This window comes from Galeopterus variegatus, unplaced genomic scaffold (assembly GCF_000696425.1).
Source record: "Galeopterus variegatus unplaced genomic scaffold, G_variegatus-3.0.2 Scaffold7286, whole genome shotgun sequence".
Taxonomy (NCBI): Eukaryota; Metazoa; Chordata; class Mammalia; order Dermoptera; family Cynocephalidae; genus Galeopterus; species Galeopterus variegatus.
In genome coordinates this window covers 79,847-103,226 of record NW_007733397.1, presented here as the reverse complement: position 1 = coordinate 103,226, position 23,380 = coordinate 79,847, and the positions used below count along the sequence as shown (strand labels likewise).

Here is a 23,380-nt window from a genome sequence, read left to right as displayed (position 1 = left end):
ATGAGTGGCTGCATGTCAGGAAACACTCCTCAAATTCCTAGCCCCAAGGGATTAAAAGAGAGATACTTAATCGGTTATTCTTAGCCTCTGGACTACTGTCCCATCACTAATGGGGCATAATTATTGAATTATATTGACAGTAAGGAGACTGGTGTACTACACACAGTAATTATGTATTTGTATGTGTACAGAATTTACAAAGCATCTCTGTGTGTTTCTGTATTTTGCTCCTTACACCTTCTCTCTGGGAAAGGTGGGACAGATTTTTTTTTAAAAAGTTTATAGACGTGGAAACTGTGGCTCAGAGAAGCTAGGAGACTTGCCGTGGGTCACACAGCCAGTGACAGAGCCTGAACTCAGCCCCAGATCTCATCTCACCACAGGGGCTGCTTTCTCCATTGCCCCACTGCCTTATAGGGAAGGTGACTAGTCAGTGAAGCAATTCTCTAGGAAAGCATGACCAATTTCCCTTTCTCCACCTCTCTCCTCTTCCTCCGCCCCCACCAGCCCCCATATATACAAATCTCCACGGAGTCTTGCTTGCCTGCACACCTTTGTTTTTGAAACAACTCCCATGACTGGGACAGAACCCCTCTGGCCACAGCTCAACCCCGATCGGCAAATGGTGGGGGTGTCTGCCCAGCTTCTACCTCTATGAAAAGAAACAGCCACCTCCAACCATTAGCCCTCGAGCATCGCTTACAGGACCCAAGGTGAGCAATGTGGATTCTTGAATAGTTTGCTTTGACGCATGAGACTGTTGCCTGATTTGGGAACAGGAGTCAAGGGAGGATGGCAGAAGTCATCTTTTGAGTGTTTATGCAAGGACAAGACATGACTGTGCACATGGAGCGACTTTCTCCAGTTTAACATCCAGAAGAATTTAGGCTGGATGGGAGGAAAGCCAGGAGGATTATGAGACCCAGAGATGAATTTGCAAGAGAGGCTGCAAAGCTTGTGGAGTTTGAAAAAACAACATGGGAAGACTTTGAGCGAGATGCTGAGGCGCAGACCTGCGTCACAGAGGGTAGTGGGCACAGGCCGCATAGCTGCCCTAGCCCAGATGTTGGCATCATCCCAAAGACATGTCATCTCTGGTCTTCCTGGCCAGTCTAGGAGTGGAGGACAGATACTTCAGGTGTGAGACCAGTGCCCTAAATAAGAAAGGTTCTTAAGTGGCTGTGGGAGGACATGAGGAAGAAAGGAAGGAAGGAAGGAAAGCAAAGGGCAGAGAAGGCACTGGAAAGGAATTCTCAGCATAGATACAATAAATGGATCATGGTGTTAAGTTCCTCTAGCTTAGCAGCTCTTCACACAGTCATCCTCAATTGGCACATTACAGGAAGGTTTTAAAGGTGATTCATCTGGAAATCTAGTTCCTCCCTCTTCTTCCATTGCTTAAAAATGAATTCTTAAAGTCAAGAGTGAGTCGGGTGGTTGAGGTGGCAGAGTGGGTGTGAGCCAACCCTGCCTTCTGCGCCCCTCCTGGGGGCCCGGATCAACCCCTTGGCTCCCTTGTGATGAGGGATCAGGGCTGGCTGCCTCCTGGGAGGAGAAAATGACCCACCTTAGTGTGCCTGGTGACTGGTGGGCAGAACTCAGGCAAGCAAACGTCGACTTCAGCTCTCTATCCTCCCAAGTTTGGGCTCTCTGGACATGTTCTTAGGCACACGAGAAGCTCCCATTTCTTCATTCTTCTCAGTCAAATTCTGACTGGCAGGTTAGAGGCTAGAGAGAACTGTCGTGGACAGGAAAGGAGGTGCAGGGTGTGGATGGGCGTGGTGGGAAGGACAGCTGGAGCAATGGCAAGCCCAGCAGGCACAAGAGGAGGGACACAAAGGCCCCTGCTCCACCCTAGTGCATCTAGCAAGGCCACAGATTTGTAACATTCTAGCCTGGGAACCCACCATAGTCTCATGCTTCCCGTGTGTGTCCCCAAGGTTGGCCTAGGCAGATCCAAGCAGCATTATTCTGGAGTAAATCACTCCTGGACAGAGGGTGCCACCTCAGGGGGATGCCTCCCTCTCTTTCAGCAGGATCCTCCTGTCCTTGCCTGGCTGCAGATGGGCTCTCGAACACAGATGGCTACCCTCCCCTGCCTCGCTCTGATCCTGCTTCTCTGGAGCCAGGTGCCAGGGGTGCAGGGCCAAGAATTCCGGTTTGGGCCCTGCCGAGTGGAGGGGGTAGTCCTCCAGGACCTGTGGGAGGCCTTCTGGACCGTGAAGGACACTGTGGTGGGTAAAGTGTTGCTCTGGACTCAGCCATCGTGGGTTACTGCAGGGAGAGGCTAATGTTTTATGATTATGGAGCCTTCGCGGCTGGCGATTTGGTTTCCTATACGATAACTGTGAGGCCAGAAGGCACCACAAGCCCTGTTGTACACATGAGGAAATTGAGGCTCAGAAAGATGTGGTGGTCAACCTCTAGTAAAATAAACAGAGCCCAAGGGACATAAAGAAGAGAGCTTGATTCACGCAGGCTTCATCTAGATGGACTCTGGCTGCAAAAGCAAGAACTCGAGTGGGCGGCTGCGAGGACGGGAGGCAGCTCCCAGACCGTCCTCCCCACAAGCTCTTCCTCCCCGTGTGGGACAGGGAGGCAAATTCCTGCCCCTAGTTGTTCTTACACCAAATAGGCTCATTTCCTCCAGTCTCAGATGACCAAAGGACTCAAACAGGTCCCTCCTCGTGTCCGCGTTCAGGCTGAGAACTCCTGGGACTCCATTTGTCCCTGGCAGGTGGAGGGCGGGAGTGTCCAGCTTAATAGTTTTTATGGCTGGAACTTGTACCCTCTCCCCAGGGCCAGCTCGGCATAACTCTTCCTGGGTCCTCCTTCGGTCCCCTCCAGCCTCTGAGATCTCTCAAACTGGAGAGATTTAGGGGTCTGGGGAAGCAGCACATAATTGCAGGGCTGGTTTCTATGCTGACTTCTAACTGGAGACATCATTTCTTTCTGTCCCCAAAGCAAGCTCAGGATAACATCATAAGTGTCCGGTTGCTGCGGCGGGAGGTTCTGCAGAACGTCTCGGTAATCAGACCTTGGGGAAGGGTACCACCTCCTTCTGTGGGGCTGATCTACTCTAGTCGGGGTGGGGGTCGTCTTAGGAGGGGCTGATGGAAGCCCTTCATTTCTGCCCTGGAGTGACCCACCCAGGACAGGGCCAGGCAGCGAGCCAGGACAGTCAGTGTCTGTGGTTATTGCTGTGTGTATATGTATGTGTGTGTGTGTGTGTGTGTGCATGTGACAGCATGGGGAGGTGTGGGCATTGAGGCTTGTGAGCATCTTTCTCCATTTAGCCAGAGCTGCCACTGATCTTTTGCTTGTGTAGTGTCACCTCCCATCTCCCATCTCCATCCTTCGCTCTCACCCAGTACTATCTTCCCATCGCCCAGCCATAGTCAGTCAGTGAGCATAAATGTACTGAGCCCTGATCCCTGATCCCTGAATGGTGCTCAGCTTCCAAAGCTTGAGGGGACTTGAGTGCAATTGCTGTGTTCGAGGACATTTGTTTTCTTTTCTCCGCATTTCACCTGCTCCTAGTCATTTTCCTGCCAACTGTCAACCACCAAGTCCAAGTTCAAGTGCTTTTCAGGGCTCATCTCCTCCCCATAGCTATTAGAAAGGCTGTGTGGCATAGAAAAAAGGGACTATTAACCAGATGGACATTCAGGAGTCCTGGGAATGAGGACTGTGCCTGTCACTGACTGGCTGTATCTCCTGGGCTCTACATGGCTCCTGAAGGCCCCTTCAGATCTAATGTTTATCATCATCTCCTAGATAGTCTCTACCTCCACTGTGCTTATCTTGCCTTGGGTGGCATGTGGGCTGTTCCTCCAGGGGGCTGGGTAGGCACAGGCCTCAGCTCCGCAGTGACCCGACTCTCTGCAGGATGCTGAGAGCTGTTACCTCATCCGTGCCCTGCTGAAGTTCTACTTGAATACCGTTTTCAAAAACTACCACAGTAAAACAGTGGAAGTCAGGATCCTGAAGTCACTCTCTACTCTGGCCAACAACTTTATCGTCATCGTGTCAAAACTGCAACCCAGTGTGAGTAGAACAGAGCAGGGACTAGGAGCCCCAGGAAATGGTGTGTTTTGAGAATGCTCCTCTCCTCTTATCTGCTTATCCTGGCTTCTACTTCACAACAAGGGAGTCATGGGTGTCCTGGAAAAGAGCACAGGCTCTGGACACCAGCAGTTCTGGGTTCAAGTCTAGCTCTGCTTCTAATCAGCTGGGTGACCCTTTGCAAGGTGCTCAACCTCTCTGGGCTTCAGTTTTGTTATCTGTAAAGTGAGGATGCTCACTTCTACCTGGTGGGATTGGTGTGAGAATTAAGGAAGGCACCCCCTGCTACATGGTCGGAGTTCGACATTGGCTACCTTGAGGATGCAGGATTCAGCCCTGTACTCTCAGGCCTTTGGAGACCTTCTGGAATCACCAGGAAGACTAGGAGGGAATGTGCGTCTGCTCCTGCCTGACACTTGGCACAACTTTCTTTTTCTGTTATGCAGCAGGAAAATGAGATGTTTTCCACCAGTGAGAATGCGCACAGGCGGTTTCTGCTGTTTCAGGGAGCATTTAAACAGGTAAGGCCAGGAGCTGAGAGCTTGCCCGTCCAGCAGAAATAGACTTCCTTAAATTGTCATATAAGGGTGCCTCAGAGACTTAATGCAGAAATTTAATGCAGGTGACTCCACCAGGCTTTCCCCAAAAGCCATCTGACTTAGCAGGAGCACAGGTATATTTGCATACATTAGCATATATTTTGTATAAATATTGCAAAGTAAGTTTCCTTCTAGTTTTCAAGTTAAAATGCTATATTTCCCTACAAGATGATTTCACTATCAGGGACTTTCCTTGGGAGAGAGCTTTATGATACTTGAGCTGGACAACTGAAGTCAGAAGTGGGGAAGGGAGAAGGGAGATGCCCCCCGCCCATACATATCCGCAGTATTTTCCTTAATACACAAATGGTCTAGAAAAATTATGGAAAATAATATTACTTTTGCCCAAACTAAGAACAAAGAAATCCAAATCTTATCCCCAGCTCCTCTCCAAACATATGTGATTTTGATCATTTTTCCAAGAAACAGATACATCAGTCTATAAATAAATGATGAAGACCAGTAATGTACTACAGAAAGGGGTCACTTGGCCTCATTTCCCATTTGCACTGGGGACTCAGGTGGGGGGACGCATCCACCACGCTGGATTCCATGGTTTCTGCTGTTGGCACCAGATGCTCTTCCCTTGACCTTTGCTGACTGCCAGTCACTGGGTCCTCACCCAATGAAGTAAACAAACACATAGATGGGGACAAGTGATGAGCACGTGGATTCACAGAGGCCATCCCAAAGGTGACCTAGCCCATGATTTGGAGCCAGGCCTGTTTCAGGCATGGAAAGTTGGAGGGAAAACTATGCTCATAGCTAACATGGCTGACCTTCTACTCTCCTTTCTCTTTAGTTGGACATAGAAGCAGCTCTGACCAAAGCCTTTGGGGAAGTGGACATTCTCTTGACCTGGATGGAGAAATTCTACCAGCTCTGAATGCCTAGACCAGGATAACCTCCTCATTCATTTCTGTATCATTTAGGACAGGTGTCCCTTCCTCTGCTGTTCTCTGGGCATTTCATACCCTTGGCCCTAGGTTCCATTCTTGGACCAGGCGTGTCTTCAAAGACGTCATTCTTTCAATAGCCCCAACGACAGTCATGGAAGACTCATTTGGATGCTGTGAATGATCTACAAAGTGGATTCCTGTATTTATTACAACTCTATTTAATTACTGTCAGTGTTTCAACTGAAGTTATATTTATTTGTGAGACTCTAAGTTCCATGAAGTCATCAGAACACAGTGCCCTGTGCTTTTCTTGTATCCCCCATGGTCCTTGCCACAGTGTGGGGCAGTGGATGGGGGCTCAGTGAACATTTAATAAATCATATTTTTTGCGTGTTTGTGGATTGTTGAGGAACAATGTTGCTAGGATATGAAATTGAACTTTAGGGCATGGAAATAACATTGTCTTATAATATCTGCAGGGACAGAGCACCGGGGTGGGGGAGAGGGGCGCCGGTTTGAAAAGGAAACAATGAAAGATAAAATGTAGGTTGAACTGTCCGGCACAAAACGGATTCTCACTGAGCATTTCATTTCCCGCACCCACTCCTGCGCCCACCCCCACCACCCCTTTTCCTTAAGTGCCTTCCTTTTCCTGTCTTATTCATTCTTCTCCTATCTGCCATGTGAGAGAGTGCCAGTGTCAAGCTGACCTTGCTGACGGTGTCATTGTACCTGGATGTACCGTCCAACCTGTGATGACACTTCCTGATAATAGAAGGCAGCACAACTCAAGTCTGGCAGCCTTTCCTTTCTATTTCTGGACAAGCGCCCAGTAAGGCTGTGTCTTGTATCTGGAAAAATTCTCTAGCTCTGGCTGAACTTCGTAGTTGACATCAATCCCAAGATATAGTGTCCAACTCTGACCTTGCTTCTATGTAACTGTCATCAATCCCAAGGGGTAATGTTCAACTATCACCTTGGTTCAAAAATGTAAGAGAAAGAGCATAGGTAGGGGGTGGGATAGCTCTTCTTCCATGACAGAAGTCCTGCAGAGCCCCTGGCCCTCCAGGAACCCCAGACTGCTTTCCTTCCCCACCTCGCCATAGGCTGTCTGGAACTGGCAATGACATGGGGTCCACTTCTGACAGCAGAGAAATGTAATGGTTTTGGACGACTAAAATAGGCCAAAGTTAACATAAGTGCACAAATATTGGGGCTAGGCTACAGAAGAAGGATAAGGAGATGACAGACGATTTCTAAAAGAGGGGAGATGCAAGGGTCAGGGTACTTATGTGCACCAAGTGAGGGAGACTTACAGCAAAGAGGACTTATGGATATATATGTATATCTCACTAACACAAACAAGCTTTGTTCTGAAAATTTAGAATACCCCATCACATCAAAATTAATTGCCCTTACCAAAGGACTAGAGATAAGTAGAAGCTAACTAGCGGCTGCCTGCCTTTGGATCAGGGCAAAGATGTTCCCAGGGGTGTTTTCATACCAGGCTCCTATCTTATGGGTGTAGCTCAAGGGCTTTCTATGAGAGTACTTCAAAGAGTTCATGGAAAAAAATTGTATTATCTTCCAATTCTATTTTTCCATGAACTTTTAAAAGTACGCTCATACTTGTGTGAGGCTCCTGAAGCAACAGCTAGGCCTATGCTCCAGCCTGATGCCACATGATCTAGAACCAGGGCAGCAAAGACACAGTGACCAAAGACATTGAGGAAACTCTCTGCAAATCCCACAGCCTGTAAAATGTGATGGAAAGGAGGCAAGCGGCGTTGGGACAAATTCTTTGTATGCCCAGAGCCCACTGACAACCACAGCGAGCTGGAAAAGTGTGCAAGAGGAACTCGGGACAGAGCCATGCTCAGGGCACAGGCAGATGGGGGTGAGAGTCCAGACAGGGCATGGGAGGTAATGAGGGCTCCAAGAATAGATGGAGCAGGTATCAGAAATCAACAGACAGACAAGACTCATTGGCACCAAGGTCTGGGCCCAGGGGACATCTGGGTAGGTGAGTCAGGCTGGGAATATTGATGTAGTCATCTGAATCATTGTCCTCCATCGTGGCAGCAGGCTGGTGGTAGAAGCCCACATATTCATAGCCGGTCTTTAGAGATGGGGCTGGGAGCCAAGGACCTTCAGACACCTGGGAACAACCAAAGAAGCATCACTGGACCTGAATAGGGTGATTTTAGTATCTCTCCAGCTGGGTTTCCACAGCAGAGAGTGGAGGGTATGGGCCTGGTTGCTGAGTTCCAGAAGGCAAAGACACAGACATGACTGAACTCCATTGAGTGGGCTAGCCCTGGGGATTTCAGAGTGATGTCTCACCCGAGGTAACTGGAAAACATTTAGATGTAATACAGGCAGGAAATGCCTTAAATGAGGCTCAGACTGAAATCATGTGGCTAAGCACAGGTGTGAAGGAGACCCAGCTGCCAGAGAACTATCCCTTCAGGGATAAGATGATATGACCGTGGAATAAATATGCATCTTTTTAGGGAGTTATTCAGAAATAGGGTGAGTCACCCCTTGAGCCCCTGGAAGGGTTCAGAGAGGCAGGCTGTGACGTGACATGACAGGGCATTCCAGGAATGGGCTGGGTGGTGAAGGGGAGGAGGATGGCATACCATGTGGGTACAGTGGTGCTCCTCTTCCTAGACAGAAACTTCAGGATCATCTACCTTCAGGATAGCCAATTCTGGGAGAACAGGACTGTGCCAATGACCCAGCATGGCACAGTTACGGTGACATCCACTGATAGGCCATGGTGGGGATCTCACGTTTTTAAACACAAGTTCTGAGAACTGGAAGGCAGTACTCTGAACATAGCAGGCATTCAGTCAGTGCTCTCTGAAAGGAACTTTTACATTTTGTACTTTACAAAGAGGGAAGCAGCAGCAGCTTGCTTCAAAAATACATCTCCCAACGTTTTTAAACACAAGTTCTGAGAACTGGAAGGCAGTACTCTGAACATAGCAGGCATTCAGTGAGTGCTCTTTGAAAGGAACTTTTACATTTTGTACTTTACAAAGAGGGAAGCAGCAGCAGCTTGCTTCAAAAATACATCTCCCAAAGCCTGTTACAGTTCATCATTTGAGACTAATTTACTTGGCTTAAAAAAATGAAAATACTCCCTGTGAAGGCTAAAAGAATCAGCCATTAGGTATACGCACTGTGCTGTAAATTTGTTCCATCAAATTTTTTGCCTAATAGTGGGAATGAGAATTTCAAATAGGGAGGTATGGTAAGCTTTGAGCAAGGTACAGGCCGAGGTGAGGGTTTGTGTGGTCACAGGGCAGTTCCAGAGAAAAGGGCTGGTGGAAGGGTAGAACGGACAGGCCCTGTTGGGTCATTCCTAAGCTGATGCCAACCTTGTCTAGCAGGGGTGGGTAAGAGCAGGCTCGAGAAGGTGGAGGTGACAGTGGCAGAGTTGCTACTTGTTGCTGAGTATCATTCTCTGCTTCTTAGCAAGGCACATGACTGCCCAGCCAGGGCTATCAGCCTCCCTGGAAGGCAGGTGTCACACGATGAACTTATGGCCAGTGGGATGTGAGTGGAAGTGATAGGTGAAACTTCAGGGTCACAGTCTTAAAGAAGCAGCTTTCTCTTTCTCCCTCCTTGGGCTGGAATGTGCAATGTGACTGAGTACTGACCATGGGCTATGCAAGACTCCAGGGGACTCTAACAAGACAGAAGGAACTTGAGTCCCTGGATGACCTTGTGGCTCAGGCCATCTCTTCCCGTCCCTCTGCCTGAGTTTTACTTGAGGGGAAAATAGGTTTCCATCTTGTGAGCCCTGTGTTCTGGAGTCTGTTGCATTAGCTTCGTCTACACTAATTAAAACAGGGATATTTGGCAGTCTTTCTCTGGTTCCTGAGGTAATGGTGTTTTAGCCATTGTGAGCTATGAGAATAAAATATTTCCTCTTCTTACTTTGGAAAAACAAAGATGAGTAGGTAGTTTAAAGTCTTTTTGCCATCCATCAATGGCCAATGACGGAAACCCAAGTCCCCTACATCTGTTCCTAGATTTAACGATGACCCCAAATCACCCACAACGTTGAATCCTGTCCACATCTCTGCCAGGTCATCCTCTGGACCAGGCCTAACTGCCTCCAGTGATGGGTAAATGGCCTCTCATCATAGAGAGTGTACTAGAAAGTTCTCCCTCACATTAAGGTGAAACTAGGTGGCTTCCACTCCCTTAGGACCTCCTGAGAATCTAATCTCTTACACGTGAACCCCCTACACGTCCTTGCAGTTACATCTGCCATTCTCCACTAAGCTGCCAGCGTCCAGCACGCATTTATCCCGTGAGAAATGCTTGGCCGAAAGCCATGCACCTGAGTCCACCACCATTCCTGGGTAGTCTCCTGACGTTATCACAGGAGAAAACCTCACAAAATTATTGGAAATATTAAATGAGTTAGTTTCTTGAAACTTTGGAAGACAGATGTTTTTCTCACAGTGCTGCCTCTGCCTAGAAGGTCTCCTCTCCATTTTCTCTACATATCGAAATCCTCCTTCCTTAAAGGGACTGTGTAAGTCCTCTTTTCTTCCCCAAACTTGGCAAGCCAAAATCAATTTTTTTGTGCACTGTGTTCTTAATTCTTATTTTCATGCCTATTACAAACCTGATCACAGTCAGACCTGTGTTAGTAAGTCCTGAATATTGCATGTTTTTATCTTTTCACATCTTCAGAACATAGCACAATGCCTGGCACATGGTAGAGACTAACAGTGGTTGGTTGAATTTACTTGACATCTTCTCCAATAGTAGGTAGCTTGGTGTGATTTACTGAATTAGGAGTCCTGATTATATTTGAAACCACTTAGCTCACATGGCCCCGGTTTCCCCATCTATAGAACCCAAATGATGTTGGAGGTTCCTTTCCTCACTAACATGTTTGTCTTTGCTTAGGCACAAATAATTCCAATTACTACAGGTTGTCTTTGGAGTATGCTATAATGCTGCCCCCTAGTGGTCCATTGCAGTACTTCCCTGGACTGCACCCCGGCCTTTAGACGAGTGCTGTCCAATATAGAAATACTATGCGATCACAGATGTAATCTTAAATTTCCTAATAGCCACATTAAAAAAGTAAAAGGAAAGAGGTGAAAGTAATTTTAATATTGAATAGAAGAATAGTTCATTCTAATTTTATTCTCGTTTAGTTCTTCCCATCAAAACAGGTTTGAATGAATCTGAGTTACTGAAAGACTTGGGTCTCTTTCTACAGTGTCAATGCTGGGACATAGACAAGATATTCTTGTTAATGGCACTAATGAGTTAATGTGCTATACTCATAGGTAGTATATTTCACAGTGGCCTTCTAGAGACAAAACCAAGAAGGTCTCTAATAGTGGACATTGCAGGAACATTTCAGTGGGTCTCCTAACTCTAGCCTACCTTGCCTGGGTTCCAGCCCTTCCTGAACTGTGGAGGCCTCTTACCTCTGCCTGTGCAGCCTGGTGTGGTGGTTGTGGCTGGCTGGCTGGGGCCTGAGCAGTCCCTCCCGAGTTGGGGTCTTTGAAGCTGTGGTGGATGGCAGTAGGGTTGAGGGATTGGCAGCTGGTACTGAAGATGCTCTGGAAACTCGAGGGTAGTGTCTGATTGGGGTGGTGGGGGAGGTGTGGTTGGCTGGAGGGGCCTCTGTCCTTCGAGCTGGTGTGGTAACTGCAGGAGACAGAAGGAAAAAGTGACCTCCCATATATACACTCTAGTTTCCAGCAGGATTGGGTCACCATCGCTTTTCTCAATACACTCTTCCCTTTCACCCAGACTACCTTTATTCTTGCAGTCCTCATGGCCTGAAACGGCTTCTGAGCATGTGATAGATACCTAGTCAATTCTATATATATATTTGCTTCAGATACCATTTCCTCCAGGAAGCCTTTCATGACTTCCTAGGCAGAAGCGCTTGCCCTCCCCTGGACAGGGGGAAGGCTTTGTTTGTAGTTCTATTCCCACTCTGTCTTGTGCTATTTTGTGTGGTTATCTGTTCTCCCCCATCCCATACCTATCAGTCACAACCTTGGTTAAATGATTTGCTCAGTTACACTGTCCCTCTTGGTACCCAGCAGGATCCCCTTGTGTAATTAATGTATCGACCTCACAGGGTATATGTAAAGATATGATGAAAATATTGCACGTCAAAATGCGTTTAAAACTGGGAAATGATATAAAAATGTAAAGTTATTGCAATATAACAGAATAGAGAGCCCAGAAATAAACCCATGCATTTATAGCCAACTGATTTTCAATGAAGGTGCCAAAAATGTACACTGGGGAAAGGACAGCCTCTTCAACAAATGAGGAAACTGGGTGGTGGGAAAACTGGATATCCACATGCAGAAGATTGAAACCAGACCTGTATCTCTCACCATACACAAAAATCAACTCAAAATGGATGAAAGACCTAAATTTAAGACCTAAAACTATGAAACTGCTAGAAGACAACATAGGGGAAACACCATACGAAACGGGAGTGGGTACACTACGAAAGGCACAGGGAACTAAGGCAAAAGAAAAAAAAAAAGACTACATCAAACCAAAAAGTTTCTGCACAGCAAAATGAAGAGATGAACTACAAAATGGGAGAAAGTGTTTGCAAACTACATATCAGACAAGGGGCTAATATTCAGAATATATAAGGAACTCAAACAACTCAACAGCAAAAAAACAAAGCAATTAAAAAAGGGCAAAGGAACCTGAACAGACATTTCTCAAAAGAAGACATGCAAATGGCCAACAGACCCATTAAAAACTGCTCAGTGGGCTGGCCCATGGCTCACTTGGGAGAACACCAAGGGTACGGGTTTGGATCCCTATATAGGGATGGCCGATTAGCTCACTTGGGTGAGCGTGGTGCTGACAACACCAAGTCAAGGGTTAAGATCCCCTTACCGGTCATCTTAAAAAAAAAAAAGAAAAAAGAACAAAACTGCTCAATATCACTAATCATCAGGGAAATGCAAATTAAAACCATAATGAGATACCACCTCACTCCAGTTAGAATGGCTATTATCAACAAGACAGAAAATAATAAATGCTGGCGAGGATTCAGAGAAAAGGGAACCCTCCTACATTGTTGGAAGGAACATAAGTTGGTACAGCCACTGTGGAAAACAGTAGACAGTTTGAAGCTTCCTCAGAGAACTAAAAATAGATCTACCTGACAACCCAGCTATCTCACTGCTGGGTCCCGCTACTCGGTATATATCCAAAGGAAGTGAAATCAATATGTCAAAGAGACTCCTGCATGCCCACATTCATTGCAACACTATTCACAATAGCCAAAAGAAGGAATCAACCTAAATCCCCATCAACTGATGAATGGATTAAAAAAACCCTGTGCTATGTATACATAATACGATATTATTCAGATGTATATATATATATATATTTTTTTTTTTTAAAGAAATCCTGTCGTGTGCAGCTACATAGATGGAACTATAGACCATCATGTTAAGTCAAATAAGCCAGGCACAGAAAGACAAATACCACATGAACTTACTCATATGTGAAATCTAAAAAAAGAAAAAGATAAAAAAGGTGGTTCTCATAGAAGTAGAGAGTAGAATAATGGTTACCAGAGGCCAGAGCGGAGAGAGGGTGGGGCAGGGGGGTGGGAGGGGAAGTGGTGGGTTAACGGCTATGAAGCTCTGCTATCTACCCTAATTGGACCAGTGTGCACTGCATGCATGCATTGAAACAACACGCTCTTCCCCAGAAATATGCACAATTAAATGTTAAAATAAAAATAAAATAAAAGAAATGTAAAGGTATCATACGATCATCATTCATCATTTAATTGCTGGATAGAGTTATTAAAATCACTAGATGCCAGCAGGTAGAAGACAGCCCTGTGAGGAGCAGGAGGCATGATGACCTCCAGCTGGGAAACGTCTGCCCAGTGTTGGTTTCCTTTGTCATTCATTAAAAAGCTAGATTTTTGTGAATGGAGCGCAAACTTTGTTACTGGTGGTGCCACCTGGTGGTAATGTTTAGGTTCTGCAGTGAGGGCTGGATGTCCTGGCTGCAGGATAGGTTTGAAGGATATGGAAAGCAGATCTCAGGGAGGTTCACGTTCCCAAGGCAGGGAAACACACATCTGAGACTCAGCTCTGCTTTGCGAGCCACCCTATGAACAGGACACACACACCGTCCTCCATTTTCACAATGCCACAGCATCCCCTACCTCTCCCACCCTTGCTTTGGTGAACTGACCTTTGGATATGAATTCAGAACTGGCACGTGCAGACATCTGCCAAAAGGGCATCCGCAGGCGCAGAAATTTTTGAAACAATTTTGGAGGCTCAGGTGTCGGCTCCTCTTCCCAGAATGGCTCATACTCTGTTGGAAGCAAGAACATGTTGGTGGTCTCTAGGGGGAGACTGAGGCTTGGGGAAGGGACTGCTGGTGTACACTGAAGCTGAGTCAACCAGGGTGGATGGCAGTGACGGGATGAAGACAGAGTCCACTGAGAGGAGTGGAAAAGGGACTGGGCTGGGGCTTCCCCTAAAGAAATATCCTTTCCCCTGCCTCAGTCAATATTCCCTGCAAAACCATCAGAGGCCATTGGGATTATAGGCTGTTGAATTAGTGCTGCATGTGTGTAGGGAAGTCAGTGAAGAAAAGCAGAAAGGCAGGATTCAAGAGAAATAAAGGATCAGACCATCAAGTAACAAGTGTGGCCTACAAATATAGCTTAATAAATGAGTGTCTTCTTTTTATATTCATCCCTGACCTTTCTCATGGGACAATTATGTCCTTTTGCTTCCCATTTCTTCCAGTCTCAAAGCCTCTCCTCTATCTGAAGTCCCCGTTCCCCTCATGCCCTGGGTAGGATAGGCAGCAAGAGAGCTCCTAACTTGTTCCTTTCTTCCACTTTGGACAGAACATTCCATGGACCACAAAGTTAATTGACTATGAGGTTTCAGCTATGTAGATTGCTGAAAATTATTATTGGACTGGCTATTATGGCAATAGCATAAAAGTTTGGGGGACTGTTAGATGGCTGTCCCAATATTCCTGAGTGGAAATGTTTCTGGGTGGTCTGAGCCTCCGGTCAGCCAGCTGTGGCACCTACCATTGTGGACACTCAGGGTGACTTGCAGGGTCTTGGCCCAGTCTTTGTTCACGCCCACCCCACAGGCGTAGACTCCGCTGTCACTTTTGCTCAGTTTTGTCGCCTCCACTAGGAACAGACTCTTGTCTTGGCACAGCTCCAGACTGACGCGGCTCCTGTATTCCTCTTTGACAAAGTTGTTGTTGGACACCACGGTAGCACACACTCCAGATTTAGCCATCTCCCGGCACAGATATATTCTCACGTTCATTACAGGAAGTGGGCACTTGATGAGAACTGATCCGCCCAGCTCTCCCTCCAGCTTTACTTCTGGGAGGCTCCTCAGACCACCAGATACTGAAAGAAGAGGGAGTTAATGCAGAGAAAGCCTCACCTCCAGCTATATCACAACCCCAGCCACATCTCCAACCCTAGCCCAGGCCCCAGCCCAGCCTCACATGCATCCCAGATCCAGTCCCATCCCGGTTATCAGCCCAGCCTCAGCCAGCTCTTAGCTCTATCCTGATGTCCACTCTTAGACTCATCCTCCGCTCCTTCCTGTCCCCAACCCTATTCACAACCGCAGACCAGATCTATGTCCACCCCCAACCCTATGCCCAAGCCTTACCTTAACCCTCAGCCCCAGCCCAGGCCTCATCACCAAACCCAAATCCGTAAAGACCCAGACACCAAACTCCTGAGAATCTAGTCAAAACAACGACACCCACTCCAAGGAGACTTAAGTTGCCTGGGTGACCCCAAAGCAACTTGAGCGTAGTGTTGGGAGGCATGGTATGGTTATGCTGCAAGAGATTTTCCTTTCCAGTTTTGTTTTGCTCAGATCCATTCATCCAACCATTTATCCACAGTTCTATTTATTAAATAATACAACAAATACTTATTGAATACCTTTCATTTGATAGCAAGATAGCCGGTATCCCTCCCTCGCAGAAGACATCATTTAGTGAGTAACACCAGTAGACAGCCACTAGAGCACAGTGAAACAAATCCCATGACAGAGATGGCATGGGGTTCCTTAGAAGGAGCGAGCAGAGGAGCCTCATCCAGGCTGTTGTGGGGGGATGGTGTCATTTGAGGAAGGCTTTCTGGAAGAAGCGATGTCTAAGTTGTTACCTGAAGGAATGGGAACAGAGAGCACCTGACAGAATGACGATGCTCACCACTGAGGTAGAGAATGAGGAAGGAAAGCCAGGGTGTGTATGAGTGTGTGCGCGTGTGTACACAGGTGTGCACACATTGTATGTTTGTTGGGAAGGGTGTGGAGTAGGGAAGGATAAAGGATGTGGTTCATGAGTCCCTGACATCAAAAAGCTTATGCCTTGGGTGAGAGAGGAATGTCTAATGCAGTTGAGCCATCTGCAGAAGAGGGCAAGGCCATGCATGAGTAATTGTCCACTAAGTGGGTCCCAAGAAGTGTCTGCATCCTTCTGGGAAGAGGGTTCATAAGGTAATATGTATGTGTGTGTGTTGGGATGGGGCTAGAAGTCTGGGACAGAGGACAAGAGAGACTTCCAGATAGATGGAACAGTCCCATAAAGGCTGGGGTGTGAGAGAGGACGTAGCAGGTCCATGGGGGGAGAGAAGTTCACAAAACGTACTGAAACTTATTCACAGACCGTACATGAAGAACAGCACCAAGGGCTTTAGTCAAATAACAGTCAAGGAAAGCTTCAGGAAAGAGGTGGGGGCTGGAAGCTTCTGGATAAGGATGTTCCAGGTAGAGGGAAGAATGTGGACAACAGTAAAGAGGTAGAAACAATCATGGAAACAGAGATGGAGGTTAGGGGAGGGCGGGGAGGGCCTGGAGAGGGAGCATTTACAGGAGCATGTTGGGATCTAAAAGTGTGGCTGACGTTAACGTGGTAGGGAGAGGCAAGGGGCCAGTGAGACACAAGATCTGACGTGGAACCCCCCACGTGGAAAACCCAACACTGCTTAAAACTCGCTGGAAATTGAGTCATGAGGAAGCCTCACGACTGGAACCCATCAATGGAAGCATTACTGGTCACAGAGTCCCAATCAAAGGACCAAGTCCCAATCAAGGGTGTTGGGGAATCACCTTGTGCCTCCAGACAGCCCAGCCCACAACTTTGTGGAAAGCTGGACACGGAGGGTGGGGAGCATGTAAAGGTGTTTGAATGAGACTAGCCCAGCCAGAAAGGGGGCCTGAAGGCTGCCTTTGCAAGAGCAAGATGTTATGAAATGGACCAGGGCAAGACAGAGCAGAAAGGGGGGTCATCATCTGTGCAGACAGCTCCTGCGGCCTCATTCTGCTCAGGGTTGAGCTTTTGGTAAGTTCCTGGCTTGCCCAGATCCTCCTTGCTCCAATGCTGGATGGATGAAATTCAAGGAAAGCTGCTGAGTCTGGGCCCCGGCCAATAATATATAATTGGATGTTAATGCATGTTTGGAACATGGGGAAAAAACCCCTATGATTTTCATATTGCAGAGTAAGGTAAAGTCCACAGAGCCTTGGCGCTGGGGATGCCCTGGAGACAGACTATTAGTGGTGATTTTCTAGGTAGGAGTGGAGCTGAGATCTGATCAACTCAAGTCAGAGCAGAATCTTGGGGAGAGGAGAGTTGGCCTGAGATTTTCGTGTTTATTGAAAGGAGCATGGAACTTTTTCCAAAAAGGATAAAAAGAGTCCCACTCAGCTTTCCACTTCCATACACAGCAACGACCTAGGTGTGTCCAGCCTGCTGCGTGACCTTTGTCCTGTCACAATGAATGGTGCCCCCTGCCCCCAAAACCAGTCCCTCCTTCTGTGTCCTGAATCTATCCTTCCCGCCTGTTCTAGAATTCCTCTGCTGTTACGCCTCTTCTCTCCCCGCACCGTTGGTTTTTCCTTCTCTGCTAGCATTGCCATAGCTTACGCCCATGCTCTGAGTCTGCCTGTCTTTAAAAACCTCTCTATTGACCTTTGCCTCCCCTCCACCAGCTGATCGCCTTCTCTGTTACCTCTCAAATGAGTCATCAAATTCCCTAAATCGATTCGCTTCCACACCTCCCCATTTCTCTTCAATCTACTCCCATCAGAAGTTTGTCTCCAAGATTCCACTCAAACTGCTCTTGCCGAGGTCATCAACGTTGTCTTGTTGCCACACTCAGCGGTCACTTCTTTGTCGTCTTTTACTCTACCTCTCTGTAGCAGTTGACAGAATCAAGCCCTGCCACCTTGCAGCACTGTCTCATCCTGGCTCCCTTACACCGTACACTCAACGGTGCTGCTCTTCAGTCTCTTCCCTGCCCCTTCTCCAGCCACCTCTCAGTGTTGGGCCAGCTCAGGGCCTGGTCCTTGGGCCTGTTCTTTTCTCTGTCCCTCTTCCCTCTCTCCTCTCGCCAGCTCATTTCCTCCCATGGCTTTTCATGCCGACTCAGTCTTTTCTTTACCTCTGAGCTCCAGACTTGCCTCTCCGACATCTCCACTTGGACTCCACTTGAATATATAAAAAGTAGTCCAAACACACAAAAGCCAAAAAAGAACTCTTGATTTCTCTTCCAAAACCTGTCCTTCACATACTCCTCCAATGACACCACCATCCACCCAGCTGCCAATGCCCAAAACTCATCCTCATATTAAAGGATCAGGTGGGAAAGGGGGAGGGGGTTAGCGAGAAGTTGATTAATGGACACAAGAAATGATCATGTTTTGTAATGATGAACATGCTAATTATCCTGATTTGATCATCACACATTGCACACAGGTATTGATATTCAACTCTTTACCCCACAGGTATGTAGAATCAATTATGCTTCAATAAAAAAAAAAAAGAATCAAGAATAAATTTTAGTTGTGTGAGTGTGTATATATTGGGTCACAACATCATGTGTATGTATCATTATAATAATAATTATTATGGGTCAAGGTTGAAAAGGTTTGAAAGGCCATGCTGTATGGTACCATCTTGCTTTATTACGGAATGCCACAGAGGTCCCCTGGCAGTGTGGCCCCCAGCCTGTGCCTCATGTACTGGGGTCTGGCGGCCAGGCCCACCCCAACATTTTCAGGACCTGGAGCAGAAGTACAAATAAAAGCCCAAATATCATATGTCTAAATATTTTTAAGTGATAAATAAAGCTAATAAACTGTTGCAAAGAATGTTTTATTCCACTATCTTGGCCAATTTACACAGTCCTTGGAAGTCTACTGTAAAACATAGCTATGCAGGAAAAAATGGCTCCAGGCTTCCTGACCCCAGCCTCTGCCTGTCTCCCTTCTCTTTGCGTTTCTGACTCTTGCCCACACCACAGGGGACCTGGTGTATACATAGTAGGTATCCCAGCTTGCAGATACAGGCTCCACACACATCTCCTCCTTCCCCAAATCTACCTGTGTCCATCTTGTATAAGCAGAGGGGTCAACCTCAAAGGAGAGATGCAGGATAGAAGCTCGCATAGTCATTGAAAATGGACCCAGAGTCATTTGAACAGGGAATTCCAGGTCTAGAAGAGGGGGCGTGGGTATGGGCTTGGGGTGAGCACATCTTCTTGAGACTGCAGACTCCTTACCCTGTGGGGATGGGCATGACTGGGGAAGGATGGGGCCCAGAGTAGGGACCCCGCTGGCCCTGCTAGAATGGTGGTGCTGCTCGGGACAGACCGAGGTGGTTCTGTTTAGGTACTTTTCACTCCTTTAGATCTGCTACTCCCCATCCAACCCCTTCTCCTTCTCAGGCTCAGTCTAGTTAGTCATCCACTGTGCACAGGTAAGTCCTACTACCCTCATAGAGTCTGACAGCTCATCAAAACTCCATTCCTTTGGGCATTTAGGTATCTCCAATCTTCAACTCAATAAATATTTGAGTTTCTTCCATCCTCAAGACATCACATAGAAAGAAAATACGAATAAGAAACCATTTGGACCTTCAAGGAGCTTTTCATTTAATAAAACAAATAAGATGGACACACTTCAACCCAGAATACAAGGCGGAATGTGATCAGCTACTGGGGCTCAGAAGAGGAGCCTCAGGAAAGTCTACAAGAAGGAGGTGGAATTTGAAATGAATTTTGAAGAGCCTGTAAAAGGTAAAGGTGAGAGGAAGTGTGTTCCTGGCAGAAGGCACAGCATGAGCAAGGGCGTGGTGGCAGGAACGTGTGGCGTATATTCATGGGGATGTCCTGTTTGTCTGGAAGCTAGGAAAGTGCAGGGAGTGTGGAAAACTCAGAGTGTAAACAGTCAGTCCGAGGGAGGAGTGTGTATTTCACTCAGTAGGCAGTGGGAGCCATTGAAGGTTTTTGGGAAGGGCAATCCAATGATTAGAATCAAGCTTTAGGAAACAGATGTGGAGCTGCTTGCAGGCTGAGTTGGAGGATGTGCAAAAGAGATTTAGGAGGTGATCGTGAGCTCCTTTCCTCTCCATTTCTTCTGTTGCCTCCCTAGTAGAGACTGCACTTCTCGTCCCAGTACATGAGGGTCTAGAAACTACATGAACTGGCCATTGATTGGATCAAGGTCCAGGTGAGGATAAATAGGAAGAGGTGGTGAAAAGCCATTCTGGCATTTCGTGGCCGATGTCTGAAAGACAGACAGGATAGCTGGTTTGGATGGCGACCTGTGAGGAGTTTGAGGTAAGTTGTTAGGCAAGTAGCATTTCAGATCCTGGTGGCATACGGAAATGAAGGTGGCCAGAAGACCATTGTAAATTGAGGTATGGAAATCAGGAAACAGATTAGGGTTACTGAACGGATTACTGAGTCTTCATTTATAGTTGAAAGTTGGAAATTCAGAAGTAAAAAAGATCTAAAGAAAGAGAATGTAGAAGAACTTGGGAGGCACCTGCTTCGAGATCCCATTAATAGGCAAATATGTCAAGGAGAGGGGACACCTTCAGCCCTTAACCTGATCGGAAGTGTCTGCCCTAGGTACTGGTTTGCCAGTGAATCTGTCCAGAAACATCAGAGCTGGAGATGCCGGGAAACTCCCCTACCTGTGGCCAATCCAAACCTCACAGGAAATCTGAAGTGCCTCCGCACAGCACTTACCTGGCAGGAAGTAGAGTGACCAAAGCAAGAGGTCCATGGTTCCTTCCAGAGCAAGGTCTCACCCAAGAGGCCCTGGAGTGGGGGACAGAGACCCACTGCTCACCAGGAGCTCTCACAATCTGGAGCTTGAAATAGACTTCTGACCCCACGAGGAGCAAGGCTTCAAAATGAGGAAATGACAACCTGTCTTGTTTGCTAACTAGTGTTCGACTAAAAAAAGAAAACACCAGCAAACCACAGCGGAAGTCAGAAGCTGAGAAAATTACATTGTTTTAAGTGAGAATGGGTCGCCAGGGTTCCAAGGGCCTCCAGGAAGCACTCTGAGACTATGAGCAACCACCAGGCCTGATGTTTCTTTGCCATGACACTTTTTCTCAAGGGGTCTCCTATGCTTTGTGTGTATTAACTGACTCCTGACCCAGAGTCACCTGCTCTGTCCCTGCCATCAGCACAGAGGAGCCTCATCATCAGTTTTCCCATCGAAGGAAGGTTATAGGGACAGACACTTGGGCCTGACGTTGGAAGATGCTGGTTGTACTTCTTAACGTTAGTTAGTCATTAGTTCACTCATTAATTTACAAATACTTTTGAACACCTACTATATGGGATACAAACTATGGACTTTGAGCAATTCACTACTTTTTTCTGAGCCTCGATTTCTTTTTCTAGAAAACAAATGAAGGTGGGACTAGATGATCCCTGGCATTTCCCCTACAGAGCATCGTTCCTGGGCTGTAACCACGGCTGGCCCAGCTCCTCAGCCCTCATTTCCCCAACCATCTCCATAAGGTGCTGCCCTCTGGCAGGAGCGGTGCAGGACTAGGGTGTGACAGATCACACAGTGACTCTGCCTGAAGTTACAGCAGCCTGGCAAAGCCATCCTTCAGGACCCTGAGGGTCTGAGAGTGAGGCCCACTGACTGAGGGAGAAGGGAGGGTACTGAGGTCACAAGGTGTCACGGGAAGAGCTTTGGATTCCAGTGAAAAGACCTGGGTTCTTGTCCTGGCTCGGTGCTTTCCAGCCCTGGGAAGCTTCCTTGGGCCCCAGTTTTCTCATCGATAAAACAGGGATGATCCCTGCCCTGCCAACCTCTCCTGGCTTTTGTGAGGTCAGCAGAAATCACAGAACCAGATGTGCTTGAAGAGCCCTTTCCTGTGGAGATGCACCAGGCTGCCACTTACTGGAGGACCCCCCATCCTTCATTCCTGGATGTCTCATTCCTGGGTGTCACTCCCAGGGCCCCTGCAGGCGCTGCAGCCTCGGATGCTCACAAGGCTTCAGGCCATTCCCACGCTGTTTCTGGGAGGGTGCGGCTGAGGGGGCCCCCAGGCTCCTCAGTGGTCATGCGTGCACCCCTCCCCACTCGCCCCCACACACCGGATTTGTCACACGCTTTCTCCGAAACACAAAACAACATCCGCTCTGGAGGTGGAACGTGAAGCTCAGAGCAGGTGTGGAGGAAGCGCGTGTGTGGGCGGGCACCCTGCCCTGCCCTGCCCCAGCCATCCGGTCTCCACTGGCCCAGAGTGGCTGTCTTGTGATGTCCTCCAGCCACCAAACGGGCCAAGACTCGAGAGGGCAACCTCGGGCCTCTGGTTAGAGTGACTGGCTGCCGGGCTTTCAGCTCAATCACCCCTACCTTCCCTACTTAGAGGGCTCTTCCCATGCCCTCCAGCTGTCACACAGCTGAGCTCTGTCGTCCACTGGGCTTGAGGCCTGTGGTGACCTTGGAGAGACAGAGAGAGACTGTGAATAAACGACGGCTGCCGGGCTTTCAGCTCAATCACCCCTACCTTCCCTACTTAGAGGGCTCTTCCCATGCCTTCCAGCTGTCGCACAGCTGAGCTCTGTTGTCCACTGGGCTTGAGGCCTGTGGTGACCTTGGAGAGACAGAGAGAGACTGTGAATAAACGAATGTGGTGTGTGTGTGAGTAGGTGTGAGCGTGTGTGAGTGTGAATGTCTGTGTAACTGTGATCTGTGAGTGTGTGAAGTACGTGCACAGTGTGATTGTGAGTGTAGCATGTGGAGTGTGAGTGTGCCCTGTCTGTTGTGTGATGCATCAGTGTGAGGTGTGCAGTTGTCAGTGTGTGGGTGTGCACTGTGTGGCATACGATGTGTATGGCATGTGACATGTGCGTGTGGAGTGAGTGCGTGTGGGAGGTGTGGCTATGAGTGTGTGTTGTGTGAGCACGAGAAGGTGTGGAGTGTCACGTGTGCGTGTGTGCACACGGGCGTATGTCCATGAGCCCAGGGGTTGGCTGCGTGGTGGTGGGGCCTGCCAGACAGTGCTGGAGATGTGTGGGCTGAGAGTGGGCACGGGAGCTTTTCACATCATGTATGGCCACAACAAAACCTTAAAAACACTCCATTGGGTTGGTAAGAACAAGAATTAGGACTCTGAGGATTGCCAGGTAGGAGGTGAAGGTTTGGAGTGTGAGGGACCGAAACTCCCCGACCTGAGCCTGTCCGATCTCTACCTTCAGATGCTGCCTGAGGGTCTCAGGGGTGGGGCTCCTGGCTAAACTGTGAGGTTTACCATCCTTACTCTCTTTGTTTCTCCTCCCAATTTTCTCTCTCCTTTCTGACTCTGCCTCTCAGAGCTGCCGTACCGCCTGGTGCTCCTGTTCCCAGGAGCACATCTGACAGGCTGAGGCACATGGGGGACAGGGACTTGGTGGCCTAACAGCCCGATGGCAGGTCCGTGGACTAGGTGTATTTATTCACT

At 47.9% G+C, this 23,380-nt stretch overlaps 2 protein-coding genes across 2 annotated transcripts; one reads left to right on the top strand and one right to left on the bottom strand.

Moving 5' to 3' along the window:
* Positions 1-928: 928 nt before the first annotated feature.
* Positions 929-5,550, top strand: LOC103607262 (interleukin-24-like). Its single transcript, XM_008591789.1, has 7 exons — positions 929-962; positions 1,801-1,814; positions 2,034-2,234; positions 2,965-3,027; positions 3,889-4,047; positions 4,512-4,586; positions 5,467-5,550. The coding sequence occupies exons 1-7, from the start codon at positions 929-931 to the stop codon at positions 5,548-5,550; spliced, it is 630 nt and encodes a 209-aa protein (XP_008590011.1).
* Positions 5,551-7,085: 1,535 nt separating this feature from the next.
* LOC103607265 (fas apoptotic inhibitory molecule 3-like) lies at positions 7,086-20,740 on the bottom strand. Its single transcript, XM_008591793.1, has 5 exons — positions 20,655-20,740; positions 14,670-15,005; positions 13,808-13,933; positions 11,031-11,254; positions 7,086-7,721 (listed from the first exon to the last, which is right to left on the bottom strand). The coding sequence occupies exons 1-5, from the start codon at positions 20,689-20,691 to the stop codon at positions 7,521-7,523; spliced, it is 924 nt and encodes a 307-aa protein (XP_008590015.1). The 5' UTR covers positions 20,692-20,740; the 3' UTR covers positions 7,086-7,520.
* Between the last annotated feature and the right edge of the window lie 2,640 nt (positions 20,741-23,380).